Raw genomic sequence first — 16556 nt, 5'->3', positions numbered from 1 at the left:
ACCCCAGACTTCCCCTGGGCTGGTTTTTAAGGGGTTGCTCAATGGAGAAGATGGAGTTTTCAAGTGGAAATAGAAAACTGGAGAATCTGAAGGCCTAGGTGGGGACAGGAGAACCCAAGGAGTAGTTGTAAAGGAACTCTTTGGAGACAATGGAGAGCATGAAGAAGGTCTCCAATGGGATGAGGTGTCTGAGGAGGGAAGGGTTGCCAGCTAGCAAGTCGTGCCAGGGTCAAGAAGTCTCAGTAGCGACCATAGCAGATGAGCATTGTCTGTTGTTACTTCTTCACACCAAGATCCACAGATGCAGAGCAACCATGCTGCTCTTCCTTCTGCACAGTCCAGAAGGCCGACTAGAACACTGGGGATGCTCTAGCAGAGTAAGTTTGGCACCCTTCCAAGCTAGTGTTCTCTAAATATTTCTGCAACATTTATTTAGTTGATAAAAACTGAATACCTCTTAATGTTCAAAATAAGATTTATTATATATGATTCTTTTTTCTTTTCTATGATAAATTGTCAACTTGAAAACATGCTATTTTTTGAACTACTTTTCTTTAGAAATATAATTGAACCATTTTTTTAAAATTGAGTAATAACTGACTTATTCCCAGCAAATAATGCTTTTCCATGCATTCTTCAGTGTGGAAATGTCAGCCAACTGTCCCTACTGACCTTACGCAGCTGTGAAGTGACCAGTCTCAGGGTGAAGGTGGGACATCACTTGGACAAGAGGCTGGAAAAATTCTCAGTATAGTTCAGCAGGTTGTAAAGAGAGACGTAGATGTTCACTTGTGAGAAACTGAACCAATTTGTATTTCAACAGTGACAAAGGAATCATATATAGAAACCTGAGTGAAATGAGGCCATAATTCTAGGGATATTATAGCACCCCTCATTGCCAACCACCTTCAGCCACTGCCTGGCTGGCCTCGGGACACAAGTGAACAATTCCAGCAATTTTGACTTACAGGTTACCTAGTGTTACCCACACCCGTGGCAACTTCTCTCTAGCCCCAAGCGGGCCCAGGCCACATTGGTTTGTCTTGAATAAAGCCCCATCTCTCCTCTTGTAACTGAGCAGAAAAGCCTTCCTACAACTCCCATTTGCTTTGCTTCATTTTCTATTTTCTTCTAAGAAAAAAAAATGGCAGGAAATATTGGGCTTCTATATTTTGACTTCAACATTCCTATTTTCCCTCCTCTTGATCCTTTTTGTCCCTAATTATTCCCATCTCCTGTCACTCTCAGATGTGGAAGTCTGTAGTGGGCCATGATGTGTCTGTTTCCGTGGAGACCCAGGGTGATGATTGGGACACAGATCCTGACTTTGTGGTGAGTTTGGAAGTAGCTTTGCTTGAATATTGCAGAGAGTGGGGTGGCGAGGGCATCTGGGCAACTCTGTGACCTTTGAGGATGCTTGGAAAAGGGCCTTCTGGGACTGAGACAGCCCTCTTACTGGGACTAATTGGTAGGACAGTTGGCTGTCGCCTGTGGGGCATGCACGATACCTGGTATCAGGGATGAAAGGAGACAGGCGTGGGTGAGTTTGACGGTGTGATTGACAGGCGATGGCAGGCTATACTGAAGTTGAGAAGCAGGTGAACCTGGGTCTCCCCAGGCCCATGATCCAGGATTCAAGCTGGACATGTGTAACTGGGGGATTGAAAAGCTGTAGGAGACCAGATGGGGTAGGCATGAAGTATGCAGAGGAAGAATGGAGGTTTCAGAGCTCACTAGTTTAATTCTTTGTGTTTTTTATTTGTTTGTTTGCTTTATGAGACAAGTCTCACTCTGTCACCCAGGCTGGAGTGCAGAGGTGCAGTCTCAGCTCACTGCAACCTCTGTCTCCCAGGTTCAAGCAATTCTCCTACCTCAGCCTCCCGAGTAGTCCCTGTAGCTGGGACTACAGGTGCACGCCACCACACCTGGCTAATTTTTGTATTTTTTTTGGTAGAGATGGGGTTTCTTCATGTTGGCCACGTTAGTCTTGAACTCTTGACCTCAAGAGATCCACCCGCCTCGGCCTCCTAAAATGCTAGGATTACAGGCATAAGCCACCATGCCCAGCCTCACCAGTTTAATTCTTACATGGGGTCAGGATGGGATAAACATAGAGGGGATGTGAGTAAAGACCCAGACTGAAGAAGGCAGTGGACACAGGGGACATGGAGGGCATATATCAGTTGTGTGGCCCTTCTCAATGTGGCACATTTCTTGCCGTCACGTATTACTGAGTGCTGTCATTTGCAGAATGACATCTCTGAGAAGGAGCAGCGGTGGGGAGCCAAGACCATCGAGGGCTCTGGACGCACAGAACACATCAAGTAAGTGCCAAAAGGACTGGGGAAAAGGAAGGGGGTTATGGGAAGAGCCCAAAGAAAACTCAGAGACTTGGGGGAAGGTGAGGGAGGAAAAGGATAGGGTAGTTCATGTCTATGTATTACTGTGTTTGGTTTTTTCTAGAGTCTGTTCCTGTGTGTAGCTTGTGTGTCATTGTGTACTTCTATTTTATGTCTCTCCTCTTATCCTCCTCAACGCTATTATCTGTCTTTTATACCTAACAACTCTGCTATTTCCCCAAGTGGGGGTCTATTGGATTAACTGCCTCCCTTCCTTTAGTAAGGCATAAGAGATTCAGAGAGGAAGTGGCCCAAATACTAAGGTCCTCTCTATCTATCTACCTGGCAATCATCTATCTCCTGTCTATCTCTTCAGATAAATATAAATGTGTATTTAGAATTCAGGGTGACTTCCTTCGGATGGACTAAGAATAATTCAGTAAAATGTCAAGGTGAAGAACCCAGAATAAATGCTATAAAAAGAGGCCACTTCAGCTCCCATACCTGGCCCAAATAACATTTAAAATACAGATTTGTACTTAGCTATTTGACAGAAGTTGGAAGCCATGCATGGTAATATGAAGAAATATAACACTTGGAAAACCTGTTGATAAAAACTATTTTGACAATGATGTTCAGGAATCTTTAAGATTATAGCCCCATTTGCATCTTACCAGAAACAAACAAACAAACAAAACCCTCTGATACCAGAAGATAAAAGGAACTTACAGACATATCCAGGGGTTTCTGTGGGATATGTCATATAATCAGGCTGAGAGATCCCCTCCTCTCTTCCATGGATTATTCAGGATCACTAACCAGGACCATCTGCTTTGGATAGTATCAGAATGTCAAACATTAGTAGCAAGGTAGACACAATAAATAGTGTAACGAGCAAGCATTCAACAACTACACACAAAATGGCAAGATTAATAAAGTCTTAAGCTCCATTTTTAACTCCCCCCACCACACCCTAAGAGCAGTGTTTTTACCTCTAGATTTTAAAAAGTGTCAGTGGATGACCACATTGCACCAGCAATACACTGTGAAAGCCTGGCATAAGTTTATACAACTGGATGACAGTACCACATTGTTTAATCAGAAATAAATGATTTCGGCCAGCCGTTGTGGCTCATGCTTGTAATCCCAGAACTTTGGTAGGCCAAGGCAAGCAGATCACTTGAGGTCAGGAGTTCAAGACCAGCCTGGCCAACATGATGAAACTCTGTCTCTACTAAAAATACAAAAATTAGCCAGGCGTGGTGGTGGGCGCCTGTAATCCCAGCTACTCAGGAGGCCGAAGCACAAGAGTCTCTTGAACCCAGGAGGCACAGGTTGCTGTGAGCTGAGATCGCGCCACTGCACTCCAGTCAGGGCAATAGAGCGAGACTCAGTCTCAATAAATAAATAAATAAATAAATGTTTTAATTAAGTACCTATAATGAATATTATTCTTAAACCATGCCATTCTGGAAAAAGATTGAAACAATGGAACAGGGTCATTCAGGAAGTTTCTGTGATACCCCTCTATAGACTCATAGATCAAAAAAAAAAAAAAGGACCCTTTTCCTTTTCTAAATAAAAGCCACTCAGTGGTAGTATTCTGGGAATTGTCCAGATGAGGATGCATACTTCGTACCGTTTTTCTCCCAGTGCCTGTTTCATATATAGGAGGTAGGAGTACAATATTTTAAGGAAGTCTCCTAAATTCCTGCCATAATCTTATGGAAAGAGCTTGAATTTGGGTATTAGATAGACTTAGATTCAATTCCTAACTCTGCCACTCTTAGCAATGTGAACTTGGTCACATAACTTTTTTGAACCTCAGCTTATTTATCAAACGGGGATAAGAATAGCAACTCTAGCTTTGCACAGTGGTGGTATTGTAGCCAATGAGGTTTATCTGAGGTGTGATTATTGCTAATTGAAAACTTTTCCCAACACTCCACCATTACAACTTGCAATATAGTAGGCATCGGCAAAAAAAAAAAAAAAAAAAAAAAAAAAAAAAACTCTAATAAAAAAATGAAATAATATAAAAAAAGGTAGCCACCCAGAAGATGTGTAGTGAGAATTCCATGGGATAGCCAATGTCTAATGCAGTACTTAGCACTTCTGAGCAGCTCAGTGATGTTATTTTTGTTTCCTGTTAACATAGGTTAGTTTAATCAGATTTCCTTTCTAAAATCTAACGAACATGTAAACAGACAACAGCCCTCTTTTCTCCTAAGTGGTGTCTACCTGTACTGTTGTATTGCACAACTCCTGTATACAGATCACCCTGACTGGTGCTCCCTGGAGTTGTACAACATGGTGACCCTGCACATTTCCTTGTTAACCTAACTGAATATCTGATAGAATAAATGATGGAGGTATTGACAAAAAAAGCTCTCTCATCTCCCATTTACCCAGGTTATCAAGGAGTAAAAGCCTGGTATCTACTGGTGACAGGCCAGGTGGCCTTAGACAAGTCCCTTTTCCTCTCTGATTCTCATTTTGCCCATCTGGATCAAAAAGACCTCTAGAGGACTTTCCAGTAGTAAGTTTCCACTATTTGGAGATTCCCCCTGGTTAGTGTGGGCTAAGCCAGTCTTTAACATCTGATAGGAATCACCATGGTCCTTGGAAAAGAGGGGGAAATTGGAGAGAAGAACAGTAGTTGTAGATTCTAACACTGACAGATCCCAAAATGAAAGCAACAACAACAAAAAAACAAGACAAAACAAAAAAAACAGTAGCTGTAGAGCTGAGCCGACTAAAAGCAGGAAAAGGAAGTGGTTGTAGTTCTTACTAATCTTACTACCTTCCCCACAGCGTGATGTCTCTTTTTAGGTCTGCTTGAATAAATTTAGTTTGGGTAGTAATTTGGTAATTCAATGAATAACTCAAATGGTCCTATGCGTCCCTTATCCATTCTGTAAAGGAACTGCCTGGTTTTCAAGAACTATCACCCTTCTCTCCACCTTCTTTTCTCCACTCTTGTCCATTCATTCTCAAGACTCAAGGATGTCTTTTCCCTTGACCAGTCTGTTTATTTTCAAATCTGTCACAGACTGAAACTTTTGTAAAATAAAATAAAATTGAGTTTCTGGAAAAATAAATGGTTAAAAATAACATAGACAATACAAACACAGTTTGTATTTTTAAATTCAACAGATATAAAATCACGATGTTGTCAGGCATGCTAGTCTGTGCCTATAGACCCAGCTACTCAGGAGGCTGAGGCAGGAGGATCACTTGAGTCCAGTAGTTCTGGGCTATAGTGCTCTATGCTGATTGGGTCTCCACAATAAATTCTGAATCAACATAGTGACCTCCCACCTCCCAGGAGTCGGGGACCATAGGTTGCCTAAGAAGGGGTGAACTGGCCCAGGTCAGAAATGGGGCAGGTCAAAACTCCAGTGCTGATCAGTAGTGGGATTGTATTTGTGAGTAGCCATTGCACTCCAGCCTGAGCAACATAGTGAGACCTCATTTCTAAAAAAGAAAAAGAATAAAATCACTATGTCAAATTGCTATAAAAGTTTCTAAACACATATTCTCAATTTTTATTCTTATTTCCCTGTGAAACAGAAACAGTTCAGCTTGTGGACCACACACTGAGTGGCACCACTCTGGAATAATCTTTCAGCACTTCCTGGAACTTGTCTGGCCTTTAGATTAAATCTTTACTGAGCTATAACCATAGGATGTCTGCCTCAGTGACCCTGTCCTCTTTCTTGTGCCCTGACATTTTATAGCAAGTGGAAATAAAGAATGGTGTAATACCAAGAGTATTGAAATAGAATTCTGGGGCTCTACGGACTGATTCCAGCTCTGCTGTAAAAGGGCTCATGATACTGAGGAGAGTAATAATATTTTACCATCCTATTTTGATTTCCAGTGGTGACTGGAGATTATAGTACTATCCCTGTTTACCTCACAGGGGTACTGGGAAGAGCCATGGCTGTGACTTAAGAATAATGACCAACATTTATTAAGTTATTATATGTCATGCAAAACACAGTACTTTTTAAAAACAACCCTATATCATAGATGACGTTGGCATCCTGATTTCACAGAAAAGTGAATGGATATATTAATGTTTAGCAATTTGTCCAACGATACAGAGATACAGGTTGAGCATCCCTAATTCAAAAATTGAAAATCTAAAATGTTCCAAAATCTGAAATGTTTGAAAGCCCACGATACCACAAGTAGAAAATTCCACACCTGACTACATGTGATGGGTTGCAGTCAAAATACAGGTGCACAACACAGGTTTTTCGGTGTTCCCAAGGGAAAAATAAAGTTACCTCCATTTATTTTGGTCTTCTTTAATACCTTTCTTAATATAGTGTATATGACATATAAATGAATTTCCTGTTTACACATGGGTCTAGTCCCCAAGACATCTCATTATGTATATGCAAATATTCCAAAATCTGAAAAAATTCTGAATCCAAAACACTTCTAGCCCAAGCGTTTGGGATGAGGGAAACTCAACCTGTAGTAATTTGAATTTGGCTCAGTCTGACTCCATGGGCTGAAAGCTTAACCATTATATTGTTTTTGTCTAATAAACATAATATTGTCATGTCCATAATTCTCTTGTTGAAATAAAATGCAAATTCCCAAGAGCTAAGCTATTGCCATTCCCTAAGGCTGCTTGCTATTCTGTTTACAGTGACAAAGTACTTGATAAATTGGCTTTAATAATACTACAATCACTTCATAAACAAACCTCTTTATGAGTGCCCAAAGTCTCTTTCATTTAATGTTTTCTTCACTTTATTATTTTTCAAAAATTAACTTTTTTTTTTTTTTTTTTTTTGAGATGGAGTTTCGCTCTATCATCCAGACTGGAGTGCAGTGGTGCAATCTCAGCTCACTGAAACCTCCGCCTCTGCCTCCCGGCTTCAAGTAATTCTCCTACCTCAGCTTCCTGAGTAGCTGGGATTACCGGCATGTGCCACCTCGCCTAGCTAATTTGTGTATTTTTAGTAGAGACAGGGTTTCACCATGTTGGCCAGGCTGGTTTCGAACTCCTGACCTCAAGTGATCCGCCTGCCTCGGCCTCCCACAGTACTGGGATTAGAGGTGTAAGCCACCACGCCCAGCCAGAAATTAACTTTATTGATACCTAATCATTATAAGCAAATAGTTCAATGAGTTTTGACTATATATATATAAAATACAGCCACCTATATATATATAACCACCAATGCAATCAAGATATAGAATATATCTATTACCATGAAAATTTCCCTGCACCTCTTTGCAGTCAATACATCCCATAAACACTGATCTTTTTGTCACTATAGATTAGTTTTGTCTGGCATAGAATTTCATGCAAACAGAATAATATAGAATGTATTGTTTTGTGTTATCTTCTTTCAGCATAATGTTTTCCAGATTTGTCCATGGTGGTGGTCTTTTGTTCTTTTGTTCTTTTGTTCTTTTTTTTGTTCTTTTATATTGTCAAGTAGTGTCCCATTGTATGGATATGTCACAGTATGATTATTCATTATCCTGTCGATAGACATTTGGATTGTTGACAATTTGGATCTATTACAAATGAAACTGTCATGGGCATTTGGATACAAATCTTTTTGTTGACATATCCTTATTTCTCTTGGGAAATTGCCAGAAGTAGAATTGCTGAGTCATATAATAAGTGTATGTTTAACTTTTTGAGAGACTCAAACTCTTTTTCAAAGGGAATTTACCCTCTTTCATTCCTACCAGTAATATATGGGTTTCAGATGCTCCACATTTTTGTCAACATTTGCCATTGTTAGTATTTTTAAATTTAGCTGGGTGCAGTGGCTCATGCCTGTAACCCCAGCACTTTGGGAGGCCAAGGCAGGCACATGAATTGAGCCCAGGAGTTCAAGACCATCTGGACAACGTGGAGAGATTCTGTGTCTACAAAAAAATTAAAAATTGGCTGGGTGTGGGGATGCTCACCTGTGGTCTGAGCTATTTGGGAGGCTGAGAGGCAGGAGAAGCACTTGAGCCCAGGAGGTTGAGGCTGCAGTGAGCCATGTTTGCCCCACTGCACTCCAGCCTGGGTGACAGACTGAGATCTTCTCTAAAAGACAAACAAAACAAAACAACAACAACAAACTTAACCACTCTTTTAAGTATGTGGTGATTTTAATTTGAATTTCTTTGATGACCAGTTTTATTGAGTGTATTTTCATTTGCCATTTTATATCTGTTCACATCTTTTTACCACTTTTAAAGTGAGTTGTTTGTCTTTTTATTAAGTTGCTGAAAGTTCTTCATATATTCTGGATGTAAGTCTTTTGTGAAATATGTGTTTTACAAGTGTATTCTCCAAGAATGTAACTTGCTTTTTCACTTTATTTGTTTATTTATTTATTGAGATAGAGTCTTGCTCTGTCGCCAAGGCTGGAGTGCAGTGACATGATCTCAGCTCACTGCAACCTCTGCCTCCTGGGTTCAAGCGATTCTGCTGCTTCAGCCTCCCCAGTAGCTCAGACTACAGGCAGCCGCCACCATGCCCAGCTAATTTTTGTAATTTTTGTAGAGATGGGGTTTCACCATATTGGCCAGGCTGGTTTTGAGCTCCTGACCTTGTGATCCACCTGCCTCGACCTCCCAAAGTGCTAAGATTACAGGCATGAGCCACCGCACCTGGCTGCTTTTTCATTTTATTAATGGCATCTTTTTAAGAGCAAAAGATCTTAATCCTGATGAAGTCTAATTTATTGAAAAAAAAAATTATGGGGCTAATGCTTTATGTGTCTGAGAAATATTCACCTACCCCAAAGTTGTGAAGACGTTCTTTGATATTTTGTCCTAAAGGACTTACAGTTTTAGCTTTTACATTTAAGTCTATGATCCATTTCAAGTGGACTTTTCTGTGCAGTGTGAGGTCAAGATTGAGGTTCATTTTTTTCCATGTGATTATTTAGTTGTTCAACACTATTAAAAGAGTATCCTGTTCCCATTGACTTACCTGGCATCTTTGACCACATACATGTGGGTCTATTTCTGGACTCTATTCTGTTCTGTTGATCTATTTTCTACCCTGACAGCATACCATACTGCACTGATTATTGTAGCTTTGTAAGTCAAGAAATCATGTAGTCCTCAACTTTGCTCTCCTTTAAAAAGAAAAAAAAGAAACAAAAGATTTTACTATTTCAGGACTTTACATTTTCACATAAGTTTTACAATTCACTAGTCAATTCCTACAAGAATGCCTGTTCAGATTTTGATTGGGATTGCATTGAACCTATAGATCATTTTAGGGAGAATTGACATCTTAATGACATTAAGTTTTCCAATCCATGAACATGGGATATCTCTCCATTTATTTAGGTCTTCTTTAATATTTTCAGAAATATTTTTTAGTGTTTAGGTCTTGCACATACTTTGTTAAGTTTATCCTAAAATGTTTCATGTTATTTCATGTATTTATATTTAACTTTCAGTTTCCAAATGTTTATGGCCACTATGTAAAAATACAATTGATTTTGATATAATGACTTGTATACTGTGACCCTGCAAATGCACAATGCTTTAGTAGCTTTTTTTGTATGAATTCTTTAGGATTTTCTACATACATGATAATGACATCTGTGAATAAAAACCTTATATTCTGAGTCACTCACATTTGCGCTTTTAGTTTTGTAATTAAAAAAAAAACACAGATTGAGGAATGAGTCATCTTTGAGGTGCTACATTTTGCTTGGTTCACATAAACTGCATTGCTTTATCAATCCAAAGTCTTATAAAACTTAAATTGGATATCTGAGAGTTAATATGTCAAGTTTCTCAGGCACAACACAGCATATTGAATTGGAATTTCTTGTCTTCCTTTCTGTCTCTTCTAGCTGTCCTCTATCTCCATACATTAAACATCTTTGTGTCAGAGCCTAATAGTACCTCACACTTAAAAGCTGTTTAGTTAATAGCTATCAAATGAAGGAATGATATAATTAAGACCTGTTTAGGCTGGGCGTGGTGATTCACACCTGTAATCTCAACACTTTGGGAAGCCAAGGCAAGAGGATCACTTGAGGTCAGGAATTTGAGACCAGCCTGACCAACATGGTGAAACCCTGTCTCTACTAAAAATACAAAATCTAGGTGGGCGTGACATGCATGCCTGTAATCCCAGCTACTCCAGAGGCTGAGGCAAGAGAATCGCTTGAACCCGGGAGGCGGAGGTTGCAGTGAGCTGAGATCATGCCACTGCACTCCAGCCTGGGCGACAGAGCGAGATTCTGTCTCAATAATAATAATAATAATAACCTGTTTAGAATGACTTCAGCTATAACCTAAAGAAGTTTATTTTCTTTGGGCCTCAACAATTTCATTCAAATTATATCATTTATTGATATGATCCCCTGACTAGTTTTTCTGTTATCCTTTAGATGAATATTCCTGAGTATCATTTTCTAATCCCTTTTAAAAACTTGTTTTAACTATAATATAGTTATAACCCATTTAACAATTATTATACTCATTTAAAAATAGCATATTTTTTCCATTTGAAAGTAAATTTTGGGCCGGGCGCGGTGGCTCAAGCCTGTAATCCCAGCACTTTGGGAGGCCGAGACGGGCGGATCACGAGGTCAGGAGATCGAGACCATCCTGGCTAACACGGTGAAACCCCGTCTCTACTAAAAAAATACAAAAAAATAGCCGGGCGAGGTGGCGGGCGCCTGTAGTCCCAGCTACTCAGGAGGCTGAGGCAGGAGAATGGCATGAACCCGGGAGGCGGAGCTTGCAGTGAGCTGAGATCCGGCCACTGCACTCCAGCCCGGGCGACAGAGCCAGACTCCGTCTCAAAAAAAAAAAAAAAAAAAAAAAAAAAAGAAAGTAAATTTTGGCCCCCTTTTCTTCATCTTTCATCTGAATACTTCGGTTGGAAGATACTGGGCAGGCATTTACATGTCCTTGGTACTAGTAACTTTTGACACAGTGTTGGTGTTGAACTGACAACACAAGATCTCTGCTTTCAATGCTGCCAGAGAGTTTAGAGGAGGCATGGGAACAGGGGGTTCTTCCAGCACTTGGCTTAATTTCATCTGGTTCATAGCCAGCTTTCTAAAATTAACTGTGGCTAAAGCTGAGAAGCCTTTTTAAAAGACCTTTAGTGGAATTATCCACTAAAGGCCACCAGATGGATCTATTCTTCTGTAAAAGAAGACAATTTCTGCTGTGAGACAGCCATTCTACGTATAACCAATGTGTCTGGTTGTCTTGAGCTGGTGAAGTCCCAGTAATATCACTGTCTCAATACCCTAAACCCTCATTGCTTGCTACAGAAAGTCAAATTTCTTATTTAGGGTTCTCTTGCCCAAATGTTTCCAACAATCCCCTGATCCTTATGTGTCCAAATAACAGATCTGATTGTCATTTGGTGCTGAGCTATCACTTCATATCCTCAAGCCAAAGAGGTTGGCCAAGATGGCTTTCCACCCTCTTAAGTATTGCAGTCACCTTCATGGTAAAGATGGAAGTGGGTGTGAAGTAAGAAAGAGAATGCCTTTTTTTGGTGGTACTTTCTCTTAGGGATAAAGGTGTCCCTTCAAATCAAGATAATTTGAGCCTTAACGTGTCATAGCAATTACTGTGAGTGGATTTTGTTAGTTAGTTTTCATTAGTTATTAGTTTTCTCAGGTATTATCAGGCTGTGGGGAAGGGGCAGAAGATCTTAATTCATGACCAAAAAGCATAAAAAAAATACTACTAATGTTAAATAAATTTCCCCAATTCTGAGTTTTTATAAGCATTGTTTTTAATGACTTCCTAGCACACTAGTGAAAGGTAATATTTTAATTTATTTAACTATTACCCAACCACTGGTCATATAGATTGTTTCTTAGTTATTGCTATTATATACTATGTTTCAATGAGTATCATTTAGATATTAAGCTTTGCCATATTTAAAATAGTTTCCCTGGTATAGGCTCCTAAAACTAGAACATGTAGGTCCAATGGTATGTGAATATTTTTCTGCTTTTTGAGACACATCCTCTAATTGATAGAAAGCAGATCCATTCAGAAAAGAAAATAACTTTCCAGTTATCAGAATATAGGTATCATTGTCCTCTAATATTTAAGAACATGAAAAATGGGACTAAAAGGTCAGAAGGTTATTTTAGTGAGCAAAATAACAGACTAGAGGAAATATTTTTGGCCTATGGAGAGTTTAAATCAGGCTATGGTATGCAGGCCAGACTGATCTTTTACTTCTAGACCTATCACTAGTATATTCTGGGGGCCCAGGTTATTACTGAAAATAAACAGGACAGACTTCAAGACTTCCATTTTTCTGGGAAGATGGGTTTGTTGACCTTCCTGGGATAGATGATCCTTGGTCATGTGGTTTCTTCCAGCATCCACCAGCTGAGGAACAAAGTATCAGAGGAGCATGATGTTCTCAAGAAGAAAGAGATGGAGTCAGGGCCCAAAGCATCCCATGGCTATGGAGGTCGGTTTGGAGTAGAAAGAGACCGAATGGACAAGGTAAGTTGAAAGGGAAAGATTTGCTTTGAAAATATACATTTAAAAAATTGATATATATATTTATATATTTTGTAAATATTTATAAATAATTATATACTTATATATAATTATATACCTCTATAATAAGAGCCAATTATATATAAGTATATTATTATATAAGTATATATTTATTATATATATGTATGATTATATAATATATAATAAATATTATATATTATATTATAATCATAATAAATATATTATATATTTATATATACTTATACATTATATAGTATATAGTATAATATATAATATTAATAGTATATATTATATATTACATATTATATATTAATGATATAAAATATAATATACAGCATATTATATATTAATGTAGATTATATATTATATAATGTGACATATAACATATGATTATATATAATATTAATATATATTAATATATGATATATCAATATATTTATGTATAATATATTTATATACTTATATAGTATCTGTTATATATAAGTATATAGTTATATACTTATATATAGTGTCTGTTATATATAATATATAGTTATATATAAGTATATATTATATATAAGTATATAATTAATATATATTAATACATTATATATTATATACTTAAATACTTATATAATTATTTATGCATATATTTATAAATATATAAATATATAACATAATTATAAGTAAATGCAAATATATAAATTTATATTATATGTATATTTTAATATATGATACAATATATTTATATTATAGTTTATTCATAAATATATAGTATATAATATTTAAGTATATATAAAATATTTCACTAGAACACCCAGATACTTTTGTTCTATATCAAAATATATATTTTTTGACTCATTTATTGGTTCATGAGTTAAAACTCATTCAAAAGTACAGTGTTCATTTGGTCTCTAATATTATTGAGACCAATATTATTGATACAAATATCATATTATTTGTATCAAATTTTTCTTATCTCAACACATAAGATATACATGGCAGAAAATAGGAGCCTATATATTAGAACTGCTGGCCTGTTGTAGCCCTAACCACACTGTAACTCCTAGACCAAGAAGACAGGGAGCATAAGTGGAGAAGGAAAAAATATGTTTTAAAATCATTTGCTGCTTTTAAATGTTTATGTATTATATCTATGTTGCAACTTCTCTTTACTATTTTCTTTACTGTGTATTTAGTGATTTTTTGTATATATGTCCTACATTACATGTTGTATAAAGCTCAGAGTTCACTTCTGAACTTTGATGGCCATACAGGAGCAAAGATCTATAACAAAATCACGCTCTCCTAGTGAAAATTCCATCCCGGCTATGGCGTCCGGTCAGTCCCCTTGGTCTCTCCTCCACACTACCCCACACTACACTGTGTTCTGCTGCACAGTGCTCTTGTTTCAGCTCTTTTTGTTTCTGATTTAAACACTGCTCTGTCTATCCAGTCTCTATCCCCTGGTTCCCAGCCCATCCTATGGGAGTGTTCAGAATGAAGGATTACTAATGGTATTAAAGAAGAACAGGAATGAGCAGGTCTCCAGAAAAAGTCACCTTGCTCTCCCATCGCATATTCCTTGGCACCACTGTCAGAGGCCATAGATCTGACCCAGAATGGAATTTCTTACATGCCTACATCCCACTCCATCTCTGTATTTATTTCTTTAAGGTCATTTTTATCATTTCACTCACTCCATCCTTGATTCTTCTCAGAGTGCAGTGGGCCATGAGTATGTTGCCGAGGTGGAGAAGCACTCTTCTCAGACGGATGCTGCCAAAGGTTTTGGGGGCAAGTACGGAGTTGAGAGGGACAGGGCAGACAAGGTAAGTGATCACTCTCTCTCCCGACCACCCACCTCCAGTCATGTGAAAGTTGCCCACACTCACCCCTGGATGGAGGCACATGCTTCTTTGTTGGGAGACAGGGCAGTGGATGCTGTGAGGACCTGACACCATCACAGGGATATCTCCCTCAGCAAGTTCCTTGGTGCCAATGTTGGAAGCCACATGTTGAGCTCAGCGATTCAAATAAGGAGAAGCCTCTAAAACTGTCTGTTTGAATGAAGAATTCCTCAAGCCACTGGTTTGACAGAACAGAGAATCATCTAAGCTCTTCTTTGGCTTAACATCAAAACCATATAAATACTCACACCTTTTAGGAAAACAGAGTTGTCAGTTTAAATATTACTACCACGGCAGCAGATAATCAAGTTAAACAACTAATTAGGGTTACTATTTACAGGATTTAGCATCAATCTACAAAGTCCAGATATTTTTAAAGACTCCTTTGTACAAAACAAAACAAAACAAATGTTGTTTTAAAGAGAAAAAAAGTATCATGTGATTACAGCATCATATTGTTGACAGGAGAGTAAGATTGATAACTCATTGATGTTTTTAGTTCCACACCTTATTAGGTCAAATTCTTTGAGCTCATTTTTTATGGTGCAGAATGGTATCTCCTGCCCTGCAGCTGCACACAGAGAGAGGACATCTCCTTCATAGCTAGCTGAGATTTTTTCTTTGTTTTTACCAACAGTTGTTAATTAGGTGGGCATGAATCCTTAAAGCTAAGTTCTAGAACATTAATTGTTTGCATCATGGGGGGGAATCCATGAAAAACAAAACCAGGAAAGTTTAAAACATACTGCAAAGCTAAGGGAAGATGTAGAAGGCAATAGTGGAATATGGAGCATGCAATGTTCTAGAATCAGGATGGAATTCCCTGTTCCACCTTGGCCTCCCTCTTGCCTGCCTTTGCTTAATCTCCGATTATGACATCTTTTGCTCACAAGCCGCAAATGGAATCACCCAGTCAGTGTGTCATGTAAATCAAGAAACAATACATGTTAATTAGTTCTTAAGATGCAAAACCCCAGACTTGCTCAGATACCCATAGTTCCTGAGCCAGATGGAGAACAAAACTCTGCGGTAATGTTGAGTATCTGGGCAACATGTCCAGTCCCGGAGCTGGCTAGGATCCAGACTCTCCTGGTTGCAGTTATCCCACCAAAATCCACATATTGTGTTTCTATTATTGAGTAATGAAAGAGAAGAGGCACAGCATTATCAACTGGGAATAGGGTAATGTCTCTTCATGAACAGAGTGATTTATACTTTACAAGGCGCTTTTCTAGGTATTACATTTCACTTTTGTGAGGATTCGTTAGAAAGAAAAGCACTAAGTTAGCGAATGAACCTAAGTAGACACTTTACCTTGTCCCATTTAGTTCTTGTGATATCCCAAATGAAGAGGGATCATTTATCTCATTTTACAGTCGAGGTAGATAAGACAGGCATGCCTCTCCTGATTTTATATTAAAAGAGACTGGGGCTTAATAATATAAAGGAACATGCCTAAACTTCAACAACTATAAATAGGGGATGTAGGGTTTGAACCTAGAACCGTCTGTGTCCAGGGCCAATGTTCATCGCTCTGTAGTCTCTTGTGTCCATACCAGCCTGTTTCTACATTAAACACCCATACTCAGCCTGAAGCCCCTACAAACTACCTCTGGGACTGGCTGGGAGTAAGGGGAGGTCAGGAAGGGGAAAACCTGTCAGCTCTGATTCTAACCAATTCTCTCTCCTCTTCTCTGTAGTCAGCAGTCGGCTTTGATTATAAAGGAGAAGTGGAGAAACACACATCTCAGAAAGGCAAGGACACTGTACTTCACTCAGCCTCGGCAATCTGACTGGCAGGCTCTTCTGCTAAGACTTT

The 16556-nt window shown here is 38.5% G+C and overlaps 1 protein-coding gene and 1 pseudogene across 2 annotated transcripts in view; both read left to right on the top strand.

Moving 5' to 3' along the window:
- Positions 1-16556, top strand: part of HCLS1 (hematopoietic cell-specific Lyn substrate 1) — a 29870-nt gene that overhangs the window by 1325 nt on the left and 11989 nt on the right. The window contains exons 2-7 of one of the 2 annotated variants that reach the window (XM_007985651.3): positions 294-377; positions 1249-1332; positions 2251-2324; positions 12701-12830; positions 14549-14659; positions 16438-16492. In XM_007985651.3, coding sequence (XP_007983842.1) covers positions 315-377; positions 1249-1332; positions 2251-2324; positions 12701-12830; positions 14549-14659; positions 16438-16492 — 517 coding nt within the window. In that variant the 5' untranslated portion in view covers positions 294-314. The remainder of the gene's footprint in view (positions 1-293; positions 378-1248; positions 1333-2250; positions 2325-12700; positions 12831-14548; positions 14660-16437; positions 16493-16556) is intronic. The other variant, XM_007985652.3, reaches the window with a different exon arrangement.
- Positions 4203-4333, top strand: LOC119626140 (U4 spliceosomal RNA; annotated as a pseudogene).

The sequence above is a fragment of the Chlorocebus sabaeus genome, chromosome 22 (assembly GCF_047675955.1).
Source record: "Chlorocebus sabaeus isolate Y175 chromosome 22, mChlSab1.0.hap1, whole genome shotgun sequence".
Taxonomy (NCBI): domain Eukaryota; kingdom Metazoa; phylum Chordata; class Mammalia; order Primates; family Cercopithecidae; genus Chlorocebus; species Chlorocebus sabaeus.
The sequence above is the reverse complement of the archived record's forward strand: the minus strand, read 5'-3'. Positions and strand labels throughout refer to the sequence as shown.